Here is a 17,600-nt window from a genome sequence, read left to right as displayed (position 1 = left end):
AGAAGCGCCAAAATTCTAAGTACTCTACCTTCAGTCTGGTTCCTTTTGCACCAGTTGAGTCGGCCCGCTCGCTACCAGCCAGGTCCACCAGGCTGATCTTGCTAACCTGTAGCCACGGGAGGTGTGTTCTAAGTATAAAACACTTTACGAAGGAGTGGCTTTGACTTTGTTACCTTTTCAGACGTGTTTTCAGAGTCCGAGTCGTGTTTCTTCTGTGTGAAGATGATGTTAAAGACGGCATGTGAACGGCTGCTGGTCTCGTTCATGTTTGTAGCAGCCACCGTTCTGGGAAAAAATGGATTTGGATCATTTTGAGATACTGTTAACTGATGGAAACTGTTTAGGGATGGAGGTTATTGCGGGAATGTAAATCCCATATATTGTTAAATCTCCATTGTCTCTAAATCAAATTCACCTTGGATCCACAAAAATTGCGCTTTGACCAATTGACCAACCTAAACTGTAACTACTTTAAACTCATTGGCTCAACCATCATGACAATCCCCAAAAAATCACCATAGAAAAAATCCCCTTGAAATGTCTCCAGAAATTTCATTTCGTTAGTTATTAAGATTATTTTATCCAATTAGCATATTTTGCGGATTATAAGTCACAATTTTTTCATAGTTTGGCTGGAACTGCAAGTAATGCATAATTGCAAGTTTTATGTTTTCCTCTGAGTAACGACAGCCTGTTATGTTGTTTTTGTAGGCTATAGTTGTCTGAATACTGTTATTTGTCCCTCTTAATTGTGTATTCTTTGGCTGGGGCAACTTATAGTTTGAAAAATACAGTAATTAGAAAATAATAGTTTCAATAGATAAATATAATGATCTAATTATCATGGTAAAGTTACCTGGCCTTGTTTCCAGAGTCCATTAGATCCTGTATATCATTATAAGAGGTGACAGCCAACTTGGACAAGTCTTCCACGTAGGGTCCCATCAGCGGATGCTCTCTAACCCGCAAGTTTCCTTTGTTTTTTGGGTTTAACAAGTCTCTCACTCGCTCGCAGTAGATTTCCATGTAACTCACCTGGGCATAGTAAAGACATAAATAAATAAATACATAATTTTGATGTTTTATTTAAGCATGGTCAGGAAAAGCACAAGGACAAATTCTAATTTGTCTTACCTCCACAGAGTAAGACTTGCTGTTGTCATTATTGCTGTCACTGATCTTGGTAAAAAGGTCCTCACATAGCTAGGCAAAAAAAGGCATTAAAATATTTGAACTCATGCTTCAACACTTAATTTTCTAACAATATTATTTGTACCAGAGGAATGATGCCCTGTTGGTCGGTCTCCTGGCGTCCCATCATGGTGTAGCTTTTGCCCGCTCCTGTCTGTCCGTATGCAAATATACACACATTGTAGCCTTCAAATGCGTGGAGCAGCATTTCTTCGCCAATATCCTTGTATACTTGCAGCTGGGATGCATAGTTGATGTCCTCGGGCTGGACACGCACAAACACAACAAAATGTGTTTTAAATTGCAAATATTTTGGCTAAATGGGAAGTGTTCGCACTTGTTAGACACTGACCGTGGTGTGAGACCAGTAGGAATAATCAAAGTTGAAACTCTTGTTTTCTTTTGGCATTTTGGGGTTCAGGATTGCTGCAATCGAGGAAAACATGATGGCGTTATTTTACGTGATGAGCATGAAAAAGTCAAACAAAGCTCACAAAATTGAATAAACAACTTTTTCTTCTTTAGCACACAAGATTACTTACATCAAAATTAGTTTGTCAGAATTACTTTAAATCTTTGAAACTACAAGATTTTTTTATTAACTCTTGCTCAAATACAATATATGGTGTTTCTATTGCTTTTACATCTTACTTACTTACATCTTACTTTATTGTTTGGCTGATAGATTAGAACTGTATTAAATTACTGTATTTTCTGGACTATAAGTTGCACTTTTTAAAATATAGTTTGGCTGGGCCAGTGAAAAATATGGTAAGTTACTTGGTAATACAGTTTGCGTTTATATAAATGTAACATGATTAAGTGTTTAATTTACACCCCATTAACGATCAAATGTTGGGGATGTGCAACTAGTATGGATTGAGTGTATTTCGGTATTCGATTATTGATGCCTTGATTCACATAGCAAGTGTGACATGTTAAAGTGTATATCGGTATTCGATTATTGATGCCTTATGCAAATAGCTTGACCAACACGGGAGATTTTCTTCATATCAGTAAAGCTGGATTGAGGAAGCAACAACAACGAATCACTATTGTGATTATTTCTCCCTGTGTTACAAGATATGCTGGTTGTTGTAGAGGCCGGTTGAGTTTGTGGTTTAGCGTGTGAGAGAGAAGATAATGTTTAGTAATGTTTATTTACTTTTGAATGTCCGAGTCCCGGCTCATGCACATGTATGTAACATTCAGTACGCTACCTTCGACCGCCATTACCCTGTAGAGTGTACATGATGGTCATAGCAAGGAATTTATGTTATTGATATTTCATTGTTTACCCTGCTGAATAGTTGAGAAGGACTTCTCGAAGTTGTAAAAAGAAAAGATAAAACAAGTTATGACCGTATATTGAACAGGTGTAATTGTACATTATGTTTTGGGTTCTAACATGTTGCTAATATATATATATATATATATATATATATATATATATATATATATATATATATATATATATATATATATATATTTGTGTTGATAAATATATCAGTAAAGCTGGATTGAGGAAGCAACAATGAATCACTGTTGTGATTATTTCTCCCTGTGTTTCAAGAATAAATACAGGGTACAATAAGTGCTACACACAAACTTATTGTTGTTTGTTATTCATGAGTCAAAGTAATATTTCTGCAAAAGCTATTACAAAAAATAGATTTTTTTTGTCATATATTGTGTTGGGTGTGAGCGAACCGGGTAGAGAGCCAAAGTGATGAATGTTTGCATCTCGGCTGAAAGGAGGTCACTCGAGGCACAACAGGAGAGAAACGGCTCCCCTCGGCCCCTCCAGTATCAGCCAACCATGGTGCCAAACTAGAACAAGGCGGCCTTGTGGCTCCCTGTCTCTCGGCTGATGAGAGAAAAGAGCTGACACTCTCACTCGGTCAGCCATGCGGGCATGACTGAAGCTTTTGTCTGTGTTCTAGGCAGTGCAATTGTGTTTGAAAGGACTGCTTCGAATGCAAAATGCTAGACTTCCTGTTTAAATTCAGACATGTGACTTTTTCACGTCTTCATATAAAAAAAAAAAAAGTCCACTCACATTCAGTTTGAGAGGTAGGACTGTGTTTTACTAATCATAATGTCAGGCCTTTAACAATCAATCATGATGAATCCTACTCACTTGTGGTGTTTCCTGTCATCTGAATGATACATTTGCTGTCCTTGGCCATCTCTCTAGAGTTGAAGGGGCGGACTCTCACCGCCACTTTCACTGACGCCACGGCCATTTTACTGATGGCTGATGGATCGGTTGGCAGCACTGAAAATCTGTGTGACTAAACACACAACACACATGAGAGGGTTAAAATTATTTTACATTACTCTTATCTCATTAGTGGGTATTGTCGCCGATAGATGTCCAAACCATTTGAAATGGGAGTGGTCACTGTCAGCGCCTCCCACTTAAAATGGATTGGACACCTATTGCTATCAATGAGTTAATAACATAGATAAAATGCAACAGAAGCATTTGAAGCTTCATGTAGAAACCACTCCCTCCTCAACAGAGCTTCTTGAGAACAATTACTGTTCTGGTTTATGATTTTGGCTGCATCGAGTGGCAATTCAGTAAAAAAAGGAAAAAAACAAATCTATTTTTCAGTTTGTTTTACAAGAAACGCGAAGGCTTGGTTTTTTAACGAGAACCAGGAAATATTTGGAATGCCACATTTCTTCTTTTGAAGTTTTATTTGAATATTGTTTCTTTCCATTGTAGATTGTAAATCCAAATTTTGGAAATAGAATTTGGAAGAATTTCTATCATGAATGATGATGATGAACATCAATTTGAATAGAAGACTAAATTATACTCAAAGTATATAGTCAGAAATGTTCAATTAAATTCCCTCAGGTATTTGGCATTAACACCAATTTGCCATGAACATTATCATTTTGCGTAATGTTAACAGTTAAAAAAAATAGAACTTAGAACTTCAGCTTCTAGTTAAGACTTCAGACGATATCAACTTTATCAACTGCTTATATGAGAGAATTTGTTTAATTTGCTATTTTTAGTTGATAACATTAACCCTTTTATGCAAAAATGGTGGCTTTTATTGGCTGCTATTGACAGTGTGAGACATCCAATCCATTCTGACTGGAAGGAAGTGTATAAATGTTCATTCCCCCCACCCAGTCAGAATGGATTGGATGTCTAGATTCGTGAATGGCACTGAAATATCTGAATTTATGGCCACTCCTCCTAGTTTAAATAAATTGGACGTATATCGTCGTCAACAGGATGCAATGAGTTCAATACCATGAAACAAACTACTTTGGAGTATTACTTGGGGGTGTAACCACATTGTATTTAACATTCTATTAATTCAGATTCATATCTAATTATACATTTTAAAAAACACAATCATGATAAATACTTTTAAAGTAATAATATGACTCATGCGTTTTTGGCCTGACCAAAAAATACTCACTCGCTCTATAAAGAGTTCAAGGTCTAAAGTATCAGCTTTTGAATAGCTGTCCACTACAGTGACCCCTGTACCTAAAAGCAGCGGTCCCCAACCTTTTTCTCACCCACGGACCACCTAATAGGGAGGGCGACAACTCAAGACAAAATTCTGCGGGTTAGGGTAGGTGCATGAACGACATGCATACCGGCAAAAAACTAGTCCCAAGCATAATAGCAATTATTTATTATTATAACAACTTTTCTCATTTCAAGAAGGAGGGCGAGATTGAAAGCGTTAATAGTTATTACTCTGGCAGACCGGCACCAGGTGGCTCATGGACTGGTACCGGTCCACGAACCGGTGGTTGGGGACCACTGCAATAAAGGGTTCATATAATTTTAAAAAACAAAACAAAAACATAGAAAAGGGTTAATTTTAAAAATGATGACGGGCTTGTTCAAAATGAACAAAAATGCAGCAAATTAGGAGCCATCCTGCTATTCATTGAAAGGCATTATTGTAAAATCCTAGATTTGTAAATGCTTTAAAAAGACTAGAATCTGCCTTTGGGGAGAAGGTTGGCATTTGCATTCTCTCTGCGACTGGAGGGGTGCTCTTCCTCCTCCATCTTGCCTGCCGCACCTCAAAACAGGCCGGGTAAACACAAACCCAAACCCAATCATCCACTATACATACCGCGTTAGCCAGCATGGCGATATTTGGCTGACGTTTAGGATTCAAATGCCGCATCCACAAATGATGCGTCGACGACGCACATTTGGGGGAGGAAAAAAAACGCATTGGTGGCTCATTTTGTGCCCTTTTGATGCTCTGACGCAGCAAAACATTGATGTCTTCGCATGCACACCAGGCCTCCGTGAGAAAAAAAAAAAAAAAACAATCACCACCCTACCATCTAAGTGACGCGCGTTATTAAATTGCATCGCTGTTTTTTCGAGTTTAAAAAAGGTCAGAAACGAGCTTTTACCTGGAGGTCGTCGCACGGGAATTGAGAGCAGGATCAGCCGTGTCCTGTTTGCGTCTCTCCGCCTTCCTCCTCGTTGGCGATCCGCTCAGCCTCCCTCCCTACCCTATGGCACTTTGCGCCCGGTAGGGAAGGCGAAGTGTCGGCGGAAGAATGGCGTTCGGATGTGAGCCTACCTGGCCCGAGTTGCAGTAATAGACGAAGATGGATGAAGGGTGGGCGGGTTTGGTAGAAGAGCAAAACGTTGGGGGGCGATAAACAGGATGTATCATTCGCCTGTCAAACTAAAAGCAGGGGAAAAAAACTTGAGTTGCGTAGTTATGACGTCAGCATCAGCATCAGCACCAGCCATGATGCAGCAGCTAGTCAACCTAGTATAAACATATTGGACATTTATGATGGATGGCTGGAAATATATGTTTCTAATCTTTTTTTTATACTTTGTGTTAATATTTCCATTTCATTGTTGGCTGTCACATGTCTGTTTTGAAAGTGTGGTAGTGTTGAATTACTATTAATGATGATGATACAGCAGCTAGTTGTCAAAAATGTTGGCTTATACAAAGAAATAAATGTTAAAAATTAGTACTTTAAAAAGCAATACATTGATAAGAATGGCCACCCTGAAGCCTTGGATACAAAACTGTGTATATTATTTTTGATTAGTCTTTTTTATTCTTTTGCAATAATGCTGTAACTAAAGTTGACCACATCAGTATGTATCTGCCATTCCTGTAAAACTGTCTTTCTTTTATTCTTCTGGAATGATGTTGTAATTAATATCGACCACATCTGTATGTATCTGCCATGCCTGTAAACTTGTAACCTTGAATAAAATATACAACATTTGAAGTCAAGAAGTCAGTGGCTAAAATAAAGTAGGAATACAAAGAGGGCACTAAACCGATGACAGTTTTTTTTCTTCTAAAATGTTGTTCATTTACACCAGGCATGACCAAACCCCAGCCTCTGGCCTTGTTTTATTGGCCCATAGCAAAATGTGAAAATATTGAATATGGTCTATAAAATAAGTTTGAGCTCAACCTATATTGACTTCCCATCTTTAATACGAGATGAAGATAGTCACTTTACTAGCTCATGGTTCAAAACCTAATTTGAGACCGCCTGGGTCTCAATTTCATGTGATATATATAAAGTCAGTATATCTTGTTTGTAATGCACTAAAAGCCCAAATGTTAAAATATTCTTAGGTATAACCTTAAAATATTTTACGCCTCTTCCGGCGTTATTTATATGGATTCATTAGTTCCATCATTCACTCATTCATCTTCCATGCCACCCATCCTTGAAAGGGTTGCTGGAGCCTAACCCAACTGTCTTCGTGTGAAAGGCAGACTACACCCTAGACTGGTCGCCAGTGAGTCGTAGGGCACACAGAGAGACAGACAAACACTCACAAAGCCACCGAGTGGGAATCGAACCCAGACTGCCTGCACCAAAGTCAGGTGGAAGAACCATGACACTATCGGGTGGCTATTTGTATAGATTTAGAGTATAATCTAAAGAGCCATTCTGGTGTAACCCATAAGTGAATTCTTCTAAAACAGAGCAGGCATAGCCATAGTTCTGAAAACCAAACTATTTTAAATAGAAAAAGCTATAGCTATTTCAAATGTTATATAACTTTATCTTTAGATCGCGACCTTAAGCCATTTACTGTAGCCATTTTTGAGGTCACCCCTGTCATCCTGTTTAAATGAGCACCATCTAGTGTTCAAGATTCTTAGTCAAGAATGTGCATTGCTTAAATGTTGGGAGTAAATACAATGGGACATAAAATTAGTTGTGGGGAGCAGGCAGAAAATGTTGAAGTTTGCCCTGTTTGCCTTGGCCCTGTTTAACAAGTGAACACTCAGAGTTCAAGGGTCATCACCTTGGATACTGAAAGCAGTTTGCGCATCGCCCGCTACCTTTCGCACAAAAAAAGCTCCACTTGACAACTTGCAACACAATCATTCCCATTAACTCATTGGCTGCCATTGACCACGATAGACAGAAACTATCATGTTTCGGTGCCACTTGCGACGATATAACTAAACTCATTCACGACCATTGACAACAATAGTGGTTCAAACCCTTTGACTTGGGGCCCAATTACTGAGAGCCCTCCCAGTTAAAATGGACATCTATTGTCATTGGTGGCACCCAAAGAATTATAGACCACATCCAATTTGTATCTATGGAGACACTCATTCATTCATTTTCAGAACTGCTTATCCTCACAAGGGTGCTGGAGCATATCCCAGCTAACTACAGGCACCAGGACACCCTGAATCGGTGTCCAGCCAATCGCAGGTCACAAGGAGACTTACAACCATTCATGCTCACACTCATACCTAGGGGCAATTTTGAGTGTTCAACCGGCCTAACGTGCATGTTTTGGGGATGAGGGAGGAAACCGGAGTACCCAAAGAAATCCCACATAAGCCCTGGGAGAGCATGCAAACTCCACACAGTGAGGACCAACCTGGGATCGAACCCTCGACCCCAGAACTGTGAGGCCGACGTGCTAACCTCTTCCGGACCATGGCTGTTTTTTGACATTTTCCTATCAAAACAAGAAGACCAAAGCACTCTTGCATCCTTTCCGGGCATAAATGATTCAATAGCTGGTATGCTGTTGTTTACATGTACCAAACTCGTCCTCCCTGCTCCTTTGGTGCATATTTCCGATATTGTGTCCAGTGCAAAGGTGAACATGCTATGGGGTAACTGTGAGTTCCACTTATTTACCAAAGGTCTAATTATTTACCCAGCCAGACGCTGATAAGGACACCTCGGCCTGCAAAACATGACATAACAGATTGAAGAAAACGTAGCAGTGTGGGTGAAAATGCAACATTTTTTGACTATTAGCCGATCAACATGTTTGTCAGTTTGCCTATGTTTTTTTTTTTTTTGGTAGTTTTCTTTTCAAAAGACAAAAAGAGAGAAGTGAAGTTAGACCTAACTAACAAGGCTAAACGTGGATTATGCAAAGAATTTTAAGCGCGGACGTGGTGGTAGAAGTGATGAGTTGTTTTGAAAGCGCTGATAATCAGTGTGTGCACGTGCACAGATGTGGGTGTGCGTGCGTTTGTGTGCTTTATATCTGCTGATTGGCTGGCCAAAGAGGAGCCTCCTCTTCGCCAAAGCCAATGTCACTCAAGTAAGAGCAGACCAGATCAGATCGAGAAAAAGTAAACACAAGTTTAATCTGAACCAGATCCAAGCTGTTTGTGAAAAGGGGAGCTTTACATTTCCAAGTGGCTCAAAATGTAAAACAGGCCTGTTCACAATAAACACAATAAAGGCTTCATTTGAGAAACAGCTTACCTGTGTGTTAATCAGTTTCATCTTTAAATGAGAAAACCCATTCTAGAACTTATTGACTTTTTCTAATACTTAACCATTGTGGTGGTTTGCATATATAATAGGCTACAAAGGTCTTTGGATACCACTAACGGTTTTGTTTCAATTGTACTATTTTACCTGAAATAAAAATGGTAAAATATACACTATACTGTACAGTTTTTATGTTTGTAATATTTCCTGCTTAGAAAAGATACTAATGAATTGTAGCAGAACTTATCCCAGTTGCTCAATTGAATCAACAAAAGTCGACGGTATTAGTATAATGGAATAGATAAAAATTAATCAATAAAAAAAAATTAAGCTGGAGTTTAAAAGAACATTAGTATCATAGAACAAAAAAATTTTTAATGTAGAGATGACTTGTCATTCTCTATGAATCTGATGAACATTAAAAGGTACTTTTTTTAATCCAAATAAATAAAAACTAACTTTTGACTTGTCTTAATCTATTGAAACTGCCCCTATACGTTTCAACCATTACAACATGAAATGAGCTTCCATGTATGGCAACAATATTGTTGGTTTGATTATATTTTGGCGCTATACATTTTAAACTAACAAAACATTAACATTATGTACATACATACTATGTATATACATCTGTGTACATGCATTTTACAGTATTCTTCATGCCACCCAAAAAAGATGTTTGTTTTTGTCTATTTTTGTGAGTACATTTTCATTTTCACTTAATTTTTCAAGTTAAATTCCTTCCAAAAAAGATAAAGTAGAAGTAACCTTCCTAATTCGTTTACACTCTAAGGTGCAACAAATACCAATGGAAGGGTACCGTTCTTCCATCCAATGACGCACACTGCCCCGTGCCCAATAGGTCAAAGACCTGTTTTCTTTCATACCTTAAGTCAAAACGCGCTCAGTGCTCAGCTTCAGTCTCAGCCTGCTGTTCAAAGGCAGCACACAGGACAGGCAGCCATGATGCAGCGGACTTTGTTCAGCCGGAGGAGCGGGCTCTTGGTCCGGCAGGCGGCCGCCACGGCCCTCGACGGTCCCCCCGCGCAGCACCTGGACCGTCGCTCCGCGTCAGGGGTCACCATCCCCCCTCCGGCGAGCATGCTGCGGCCGCTGGAAGCGCCTCTGCGCTACCTGTTCGGACCCGGACCCTCCAACGTTCCTCCGCGGGTCCTCGCTGCGGGGGCCAAACCGATAATTGGTCACCTGCACCCAGAAATGTATGAGGTAATGCACTTTTTCTTTTGGGATTTTTTTTACTTTAAAGGGAGCAGTAAATGAGGGAAACACTAAAGAACGTAAAATGAATCGTAATTATTATTATTGTACAACAATAAAGCACAATACAAAGGGGAAAAATAGCTGACCTTAAAGTTAAATAAAACTGAACTGTATAGAACATTTTTTCTCCTCTAAAAGTAAGCAACTGTAACGTTGTGTAGTTTGAAAATGGGGTTTTACATAATTGCAAAATGTATGAAGAACTAAAAAGTTCTGTACAGAGTTTAAAAATTTCATTATAATTCTTTAAGAACTGTCAACTATATTGGGTTTATTGTGTAGTATTTGTGTGTATTTGTTTAGTTTACTTTTTTAAGGAAAACATTACCTAAACATGAGATGAAAATTTATTGTTGGGTTTGTTAAAAGCGAGATCCAACTGAACATTAGTTTTAAAAAGACGGAAAATTAAAATTGTAATAGATATTTGTGTTTAAAAAAAAAGGTATAACAAAGTTGTATTTATAAATATATTTACATAATAGTATATTTCACGTAGATCAAAAGCATTCACCTGATTACTTTCAACTAATATGTATTTTTATGTTTTAATTTGTTCCCCTTGACAAAAGACACCTAATTTATTTGAACTGGGAGGCATTGGCAGAACAAAATGGAATGGACGTCTATCAATGTAAAAGACAGCCAATAGGCTAATGTTAACTGTGTCTATGAAGCTCTTCGGGGGCATACTGTGATTGAGGGCTTTATTGAAAAAAAATATGACTTGTCTAATAAAAATAAAAAAATATTCCATGTAGATGGGATAAGTCTTAATTGATTTGATTTTGCTGTTTGCATGCTAAATACTACATGTCAAATAAACCCAATATGATTGCTGAATATCAAAGAACTTTTTAAAAATCATTTTGTCTCTGTTTCTTCTTTGGACTTTCAGTTTTAACATGTAAAGAAATATTAGCAATGTGATATTTTGTGAGGGGCGGCCTGGCGACTGAGTGGTTAGCACGTCGGCCTCACAATGGGAGACCCTGGGTTCAAATCCAGGTCGGTCCACCTGTGTGGAGTTTGCATGTTCTCCCCGGGCCTGCGTGGGTTTCCTCCAGGTACTCCGGTTTCCTCCCGCATTCAGAAGACATGCATGGTAAGCTGATTGGACACTCTAAATTGGCCCTAGGTATGAATGTGAGCATGAATAGTTGTTTGTCTCCGTGTGCCCTGCGATTGGTTGGCTAACAATTCAGGGTGTCCCCCACCTCTGGCCCGAAGTCAGCTGGGATAGGCTCCAGCACCCCCCGCAACCCTAGTGAGGATAAAGCGGTTCAGAAAATGATGATGAGATATTTTGTGAATTTAAATTCTAATATTTAATCAAAATTGCCGAAAAAGTATTGTTTTACCCATCATGCACTAGATTGAATCCACCCCAAAAATGCTTATATTTGATTAGATCACATTAGATCAAAACAAAAAATATTTTTTTAATGTTGTTTGAGTGTAGACTTGGATATTATTTGACATGTTTTTTTTCTTTTTTTTAAGATCATGAATGACATCAAGAAGGGGATCCAGTACGCCTTTCAGACAGAGAACAACATGACAATATCTATGAGTGGCTCGGGCCACGCCGCAATGGAGTGTGCGGTCTTCAACACAGTGGAGCCCGGGGAGAGTGTCCTGGTGGCCATCAATGGAATCTGGGGGGAGCGTGTTGCCGAAATTGCAGAGAGAATGGGTTCGTGTTTTGACAGGCACGGATATGAATGTAATACTCGGCGTTTGGCTTACACCTTATTTTTCATGATTACTTCATAGGTGCTAATGTACATAAACTTGTGAAAACACCAGGAAATTACTTCAGCAATCAGGAGATTGAACAGGTAAGAAAAATTTAAATGCTAGAGAAATAAATCCAATACAGAAGATGGGCATTTGGGAAAAAAAGGAAGCAAACACTAAGAGATTATCGTTAAATACTACAAGAGATACTCTGCGAATACTCATTCGTAAAGTAAATATAAGTCTTTAACTCAAGCCTTCACAGGTACAGCCACTTTCTTCTGATATCCTTTTATTTGCAGTCAAAAACTGCTCAAACCCTAAAACTGTGCATTGCTGCCATCTACTGGTAACTTTGTTTCACTAACCTTGTCTCCAATCTTGGAACTCAGTCCAGCAACCTTTTTTTGCAAGTGAACGTTCACATTCGGACAAATAATCTTCGACTCGTCTGAATCTGTTACGCAAGAAGTAGAAAATAAATCAATTAATAAACAGCATTTACCACATTATATTATTTAATTCAATGGACATTGTTATGCTCCATCTGCTGTATGTGTCTAATAAAGGCATGTCCACTTTATATAATCACACACTTCTTTTTAAGTTTGAAAATAATCTTAAGGAATGGACATCTTTTAGGAAACAATTGTTAATATTTCCAAATCAAACAGACCTCTTGAAAAAGAACTGAAAATGGGGTACCTCTTATGTCAAAGCGCTACTGTATAGTTAAAAAAAAATAATAATAATTAATTAATACATAAATTTCAACGACATTCAACACTTGTTTGCAGGCGGTGGAGAAACACAAACCGGTTCTATTCTTTCTCACACACGGAGAGTCATCGGCTGGGCTGTGTCACCCAATCGACGGGATTGGAGACATCTGCAGAAAGTGCGCTCCCAAGTACATTTGTACATTCAGAAACTCTTTCTTACTTTATTTGCGGTATCTTTTAGACATGGCTGTCTCTTCCTGGTGGACACTGTTGCATCACTTGGGGCTGCACCCATTTTCATGGATCAGCAAAGTAAAGAATAGCAGAAGAAAAGAAACAGTGCCAAAATGTGATGTTGTTTTTCCTAACCAACATGCTCCTTGTTATGCTGCCAGATATTGACATCCTGTACACGGGTTCTCAGAAGGCCTTGAATGCACCACCTGGCACGGCTCCCATCTCTTTTAATGACAGAGCATGGTAAAAAAAAAGGGGGGGCACTTACAAACTATACCAAATATTGCATGTTTAGGTACTGAAATTATGTCATCTTTTCTCTTTTCAATGCTGCACAGCCACAAGATGTTTAACAGGAAAACGAAACCGGTGTCGTACCTCTTCGATATGACACACTTGTCCAACTATTGGGGCTGTGATGGCAAACCGGCCAGAATGTAAGACCACCTCATATCCATCTATGAATTGATTTACAGGACTAATGCAGAAGCACATAGATGAACTGAAACATACATTCAAATGAAAGATAACCTTTAGCATTGCTATTTTTTTTCGCCAGGTACCACCACACCGGACCAGTGTCAGGTTTCTTTGCCTTGAGAGAGAGTTTAGCTATTCTGGCAGAACGGGTAAAATATTTCTGCAATTGTCATGCAGTAGACACTAGTTTATAATGCATAACAAGTACCCCAAAGCGGATTCATGTCCGAAAATTATAGTATTAATTGCTTTATACAAGAGTGTAATCACCCTAAAGAGAATGCATTTTAATTTATAAGAGAAGGCCAAATGGTGTATTCCCTCGTACGCAAAAGTTATGAAAACTTTAATAGGCTCTGGTAAACTTTTACAAACCCTAAACAGATCTTGAAACCCAACTCTAATTTGAAACCCTAAACCTCGCAACTGTCATAAACTATGCCTGTAATAATGAATCGAATTCATAGAAAACCTGAAAAAAAACAATGTCTTAAAACATGATTTTTAGAAACAAAACTTAAGTTTAAATCCTAACTTGATTTTTAAATCTTTGTTTTAAACATGAAACCTGACACAAACCACAAATTTAAAATCTAAACGCTATCCTGCAAGCACTAAAGGCTTATTCCTAGCTGCCCTGTATGGTCTGGACCAACCCTGACTACCAACTATAATTTAAAACCCTGACTGTATTAAACCATATTTGAATCTTTAATTTGATTAAATTTTACCAGACAAAGAAATTTTGACCTCAAATGCATAAAGCTTTTATCAAAGGCAAAAAAATCCTTAGAAAAATGAAGTATGTGAAGGTTGACTAGCATTCCATCATTCGGTTGTCTTTCCAGTTGTATGGATATCTCCAATTTATAGAATGGTAAAGTCAATAAATATATTGATTGTTCTTTGTCGCCCTCTAGGGGCTAGAGGAGTCTTGGAGGAAACACAAGGAAGTGGCAGCCTACCTCTATAAAGGACTTGAAGATTTGGGTCTCAAACTCTTCATTTCGGAAAAGGTGAGTCAGAAAAAAAAACGTGAGATTGCGATGCCAAAGTAGGAAAGTGGAGTTTCACCTGTTTCTCCTCACTGAATTTGGGAAATGCCGTTCAGGATTTGCGGCTTCCCTCCGTTACCACCATCGCCATCCCTGAGGGCTATGACTGGAGGGAGATGCTGGTATACATCATGAAAAATCATCAGATGGAGATGACCGGAGGCCTGGGACCCTCCATTGGCATGGTGAGTAACTGCAGATAGCAGGTTGGGAATTTGGTACCTGGACAAAAAAAAGCAGTGAATGAACATTTTAGCAGATTTTGTAAACAAGAAACACTGGAAATCTCTAATACAATTATTAGTACAGCTCTTGTTACAGGCCCGTGATCTGACGTGTACTCTTTTTTTATGTCAGGTGATGCGAATCGGCCTCATGGGCTACAACTGTGAGAAGACTAATGCCGACATGGCACTAAATGCCTTGGCGGACGCGCTGAAAAACTGTAAAAAGAGTAAGGCTTAGAAAGGAGCACAGTGACCACGGATGGAAGAAAAAGCAGGGATTGCCAACGATGTGTAATCCATTCATTTGATTGCAAATGGCTCACAAAAACTGTTGAGAAGAGGTATTGAAATGAAAGAGAAATATACACCACTTGGTCTATGTCTATGTGAAATGCACTGGTAGCTGTCAATAAATATGGGTTGTTTTCTGAATTCTGAATTGATGGTGTAATTGTGTACTTAACCCAAACAGTAACAAGTGCGTTGCAATTTTCATATTGAATTCATATTTATCTGTTTCATTTACATTTACAGAAAGTGTTTCTCTTGGCTGTGCTGCTTTCAGGAAATGTGTGTCAAATTGTGAATGCATTTTGTTTCTTCAATTAGGTATAGTACATATATGATGTATTTTTGATCATGCATATGGCACAGCTTTATGTAGTATCTTTCATGTTGGCATAGATTTATAGCATTCTATAATTCTAGAATTTTAAGATCCATCAATAAATTTCAGAAAAAAATATTACGATGTATAGAATTTAAAAGGTTATGTATGACAAAAGAAACATAAAATGCTCGGAAATGCAATAAAAAATGGAGGCCATAAAATTTCTAAAGTCTATTAAATTTTAACTACATTTCCCAGAAAGCCATTAAACCTCGGGTGTGTGTGACGTCACCCGATAGGTCGCTCTTAAAATTGTTGTTGGGAATATTTGTCTCTTAACTGACTCCAATTTTTACAGATAATGTCTTGTCCTGTGCATCATTCAGGTAGGAAGTTTCACTTTTCGTTTAGGGTAATTCACATAATAAGATTTGACCAAAATATAGTAGAGCGATCGCAAGTTGATCCAGGTGTGGTTTCTGCCTGGTTTGTGGCGCATATTGAATGTACTTACTTGAAATGTACCAAACAGGCGAAATATGGCTTCCAATTTTCACATTTTAGTGTCTATAATTCCCAAACTTCTGTCTTCGCTTTCGATTGCCAGCCCTCGTGACGCAATTAAAGTTATTGTCACGCGCTTGGGCGATTCTTTTTCACATTATGGACGCATTCGTCTTCGTTTTTCAGAATGAAAATTGTTATTTAGATGATCAAGTTCACCTTGTCTTTTGGGTCAGTACCTCCCTGTTTCACTTCTTCTTTTCTCCGAAGCAGTATTCACATGATTGGATAGCGCTCTCTGTTGGAGAAAAGAAGCACTGCATTCATATTCTTAAGCGCTTGTATTTGTTGCATTCACAAAAATTTTGCGAAATCATTAAAACCATGCCTGGTTCAATCAATTATTTTAAAATTAGGAGACCTTACCTTCAACGTAATATTATAAAAGTTGTATGCCTTTTTTAGAGTCATTGATTTATTGTATTGTACCTTATGCAAGCTAAAAAAAAACGTATTTATTCATCTTCCGTACCGCGCATCCTTTGCTAAAAGATTTTTTTAAAGCAAAATGGAATAATTAAATTACATCTACATGTATGGATTGATTCCCTCTGTCTAATCTTCTGTGAAATGTATGTTACAATAACTGTCATTTAGTGCAGATGAACCCAGTAATTACACCCCTTGAGTGGCTTCTGGGTACCTGGCAGTCAGAAGAACCCGGAGAAGGCCGCTTTCCCACCATCCAACCTTTCCGCTACTCCGAGACGCTTCAATTCAGCCACGTCGGGCAGCCCGTCATCAATTTCTCGTCCGTTTACCAAGACACTCTTTTGCAATTAGGAACGAAAATAGCCCGCCAATGACCCTCTTCTTCTGTTTGGATGTTTGAAGGTTCAACGCCTTCCTCGTGGACTCCAAGAAGCCGCTGCACAGAGAGTGCGGCTTCATCCGAATGCAGCCGGGGACCAACAAAGTGGCTTTTATTGTGGCCCAGAATACAGGTGTGCTACTTTTTTGTGGCACAATCAACTTCAACTGAGATTGGAAATGGTTTTGTCGATAACCCGGGCCAGGTCTGGTGGAGATCGAGGAGGGCGAGCTCACGGGCCAGCACCTCAACCTCCGCAGCCACACCATCGCCAGAATCTCCTTCGCCAAGGAGCCTCACGTTAAGGAGGTGCCGCACCACTACGTTGCATTCTCCTTATTTGGGTTTTTGACACAGCTTACAGAATGTAGTTTTTTTACTTGTAGGTTTCGCGAACATTTGAACTCCTTCCTGATGGGCGACTGGAGCAGAGGGTTTCCATGGCAACAGACAGCCAGCCACTCACAGAGCACTTGCGCATCGCTTACGTCCGCTCGCCTTGAAACTAAAAAGGTGGCATGATTCACACTGAAACCTGTTTGTTAGTGGTTTAATTTTAGCACATGTGGTTTGTGTTACATAATATTTTTGGGAGTCTTTTTTTTTTTAATACCAGCTCATAACCTACCTTGTGTACTAGCATTGAATGAAGAGTATTTGGTCTTTGGCATCGGGATACTACTTCATTTATATCATAATAATATAATAAATAATAATTATTGAGAACAATATTTCGTTTTCAAAGATCAGTCAAGATATATATAGTTCAGTTTTACTACTACGTGCTGCAACTTAAGTTTTTTTTCTTCTTTTCATTTGCTCCATAGGCGAACAAAATAAAACACAAAATCTAGGGAATGACTCCCTTTCATATTCCGCAAAATAATTTAGGGCTCTTTATATAAAATCCAAAACGCTATCCTC

General features: G+C 38.7%; 3 protein-coding genes and 1 long non-coding RNA gene across 12 annotated transcripts in view; 2 read left to right on the top strand and 2 right to left on the bottom strand.

Moving 5' to 3' along the window:
* Positions 1-5,889, bottom strand: part of kif1ab (kinesin family member 1Ab) — a 31,868-nt gene extending 25,979 nt beyond the window's left edge. For all 7 annotated transcript variants that reach the window (XM_077616021.1, XM_077616014.1, XM_077616016.1 and 4 more), the window contains exons 1-8: positions 5,608-5,889; positions 3,332-3,485; positions 1,544-1,617; positions 1,277-1,456; positions 1,135-1,203; positions 857-1,035; positions 174-285; positions 29-106 (exon numbers count right to left, since the gene is read on the bottom strand). In XM_077616021.1, the coding sequence (XP_077472147.1) occupies positions 29-106; positions 174-285; positions 857-1,035; positions 1,135-1,203; positions 1,277-1,456; positions 1,544-1,617; positions 3,332-3,437 (798 nt within the window). In that variant the 5' untranslated portion in view covers positions 3,438-3,485; positions 5,608-5,889. The remainder of the gene's footprint in view (positions 1-28; positions 107-173; positions 286-856; positions 1,036-1,134; positions 1,204-1,276; positions 1,457-1,543; positions 1,618-3,331; positions 3,486-5,607) is intronic.
* A 3,972-nt stretch (positions 5,890-9,861) lies between these two features.
* On the top strand, positions 9,862-15,123 carry agxtb (alanine--glyoxylate and serine--pyruvate aminotransferase b). The gene is made up of 11 exons (XM_077616027.1): positions 9,862-10,176; positions 11,734-11,926; positions 12,007-12,071; positions 12,768-12,868; positions 12,934-13,004; positions 13,088-13,172; positions 13,268-13,366; positions 13,489-13,558; positions 14,330-14,425; positions 14,521-14,649; positions 14,822-15,123. The coding sequence occupies exons 1-11, from the start codon at positions 9,913-9,915 to the stop codon at positions 14,927-14,929; spliced, it is 1,281 nt and encodes a 426-aa protein (XP_077472153.1). The 5' UTR covers positions 9,862-9,912; the 3' UTR covers positions 14,930-15,123.
* On the bottom strand, positions 12,337-16,220 carry LOC144086186 (uncharacterized). 2 transcript variants are annotated; one of them, XR_013304372.1, is made up of 3 exons: positions 15,816-16,183; positions 14,484-14,686; positions 12,337-12,427 (listed from the first exon to the last, which is right to left on the bottom strand). It is a non-coding gene; the product is annotated as an uncharacterized LOC144086186 (long non-coding RNA). The 2 variants fall into 2 exon arrangements; XR_013304373.1 differs by lacking the exon at positions 12,337-12,427 and having other exon boundaries at positions 14,395-14,686; positions 15,816-16,220.
* On the top strand, positions 15,274-17,208 carry thap4 (THAP domain containing 4). 2 transcript variants are annotated; one of them, XM_077616029.1, is made up of 5 exons: positions 15,274-15,687; positions 16,468-16,616; positions 16,700-16,809; positions 16,882-16,985; positions 17,063-17,208. In XM_077616029.1, exons 2-5 carry the CDS (start codon positions 16,468-16,470, stop codon positions 17,177-17,179), a joined length of 480 nt encoding a protein of 159 aa, XP_077472155.1. In that variant the 5' UTR covers positions 15,274-15,687; the 3' UTR covers positions 17,180-17,208. The 2 variants fall into 2 exon arrangements, with proteins under 2 accessions (XP_077472155.1, XP_077472154.1); XM_077616028.1 differs by having other exon boundaries at positions 16,463-16,616.
* Positions 17,209-17,600: the final 392 nt, after the last annotated feature.

This window comes from Stigmatopora argus, chromosome 12 (assembly GCF_051989625.1).
Source record: "Stigmatopora argus isolate UIUO_Sarg chromosome 12, RoL_Sarg_1.0, whole genome shotgun sequence".
Lineage (NCBI taxonomy): Eukaryota > Metazoa > Chordata > Actinopteri > Syngnathiformes > Syngnathidae > Stigmatopora > Stigmatopora argus.
This window is presented reverse-complemented; position numbering and strand designations above follow the sequence as displayed.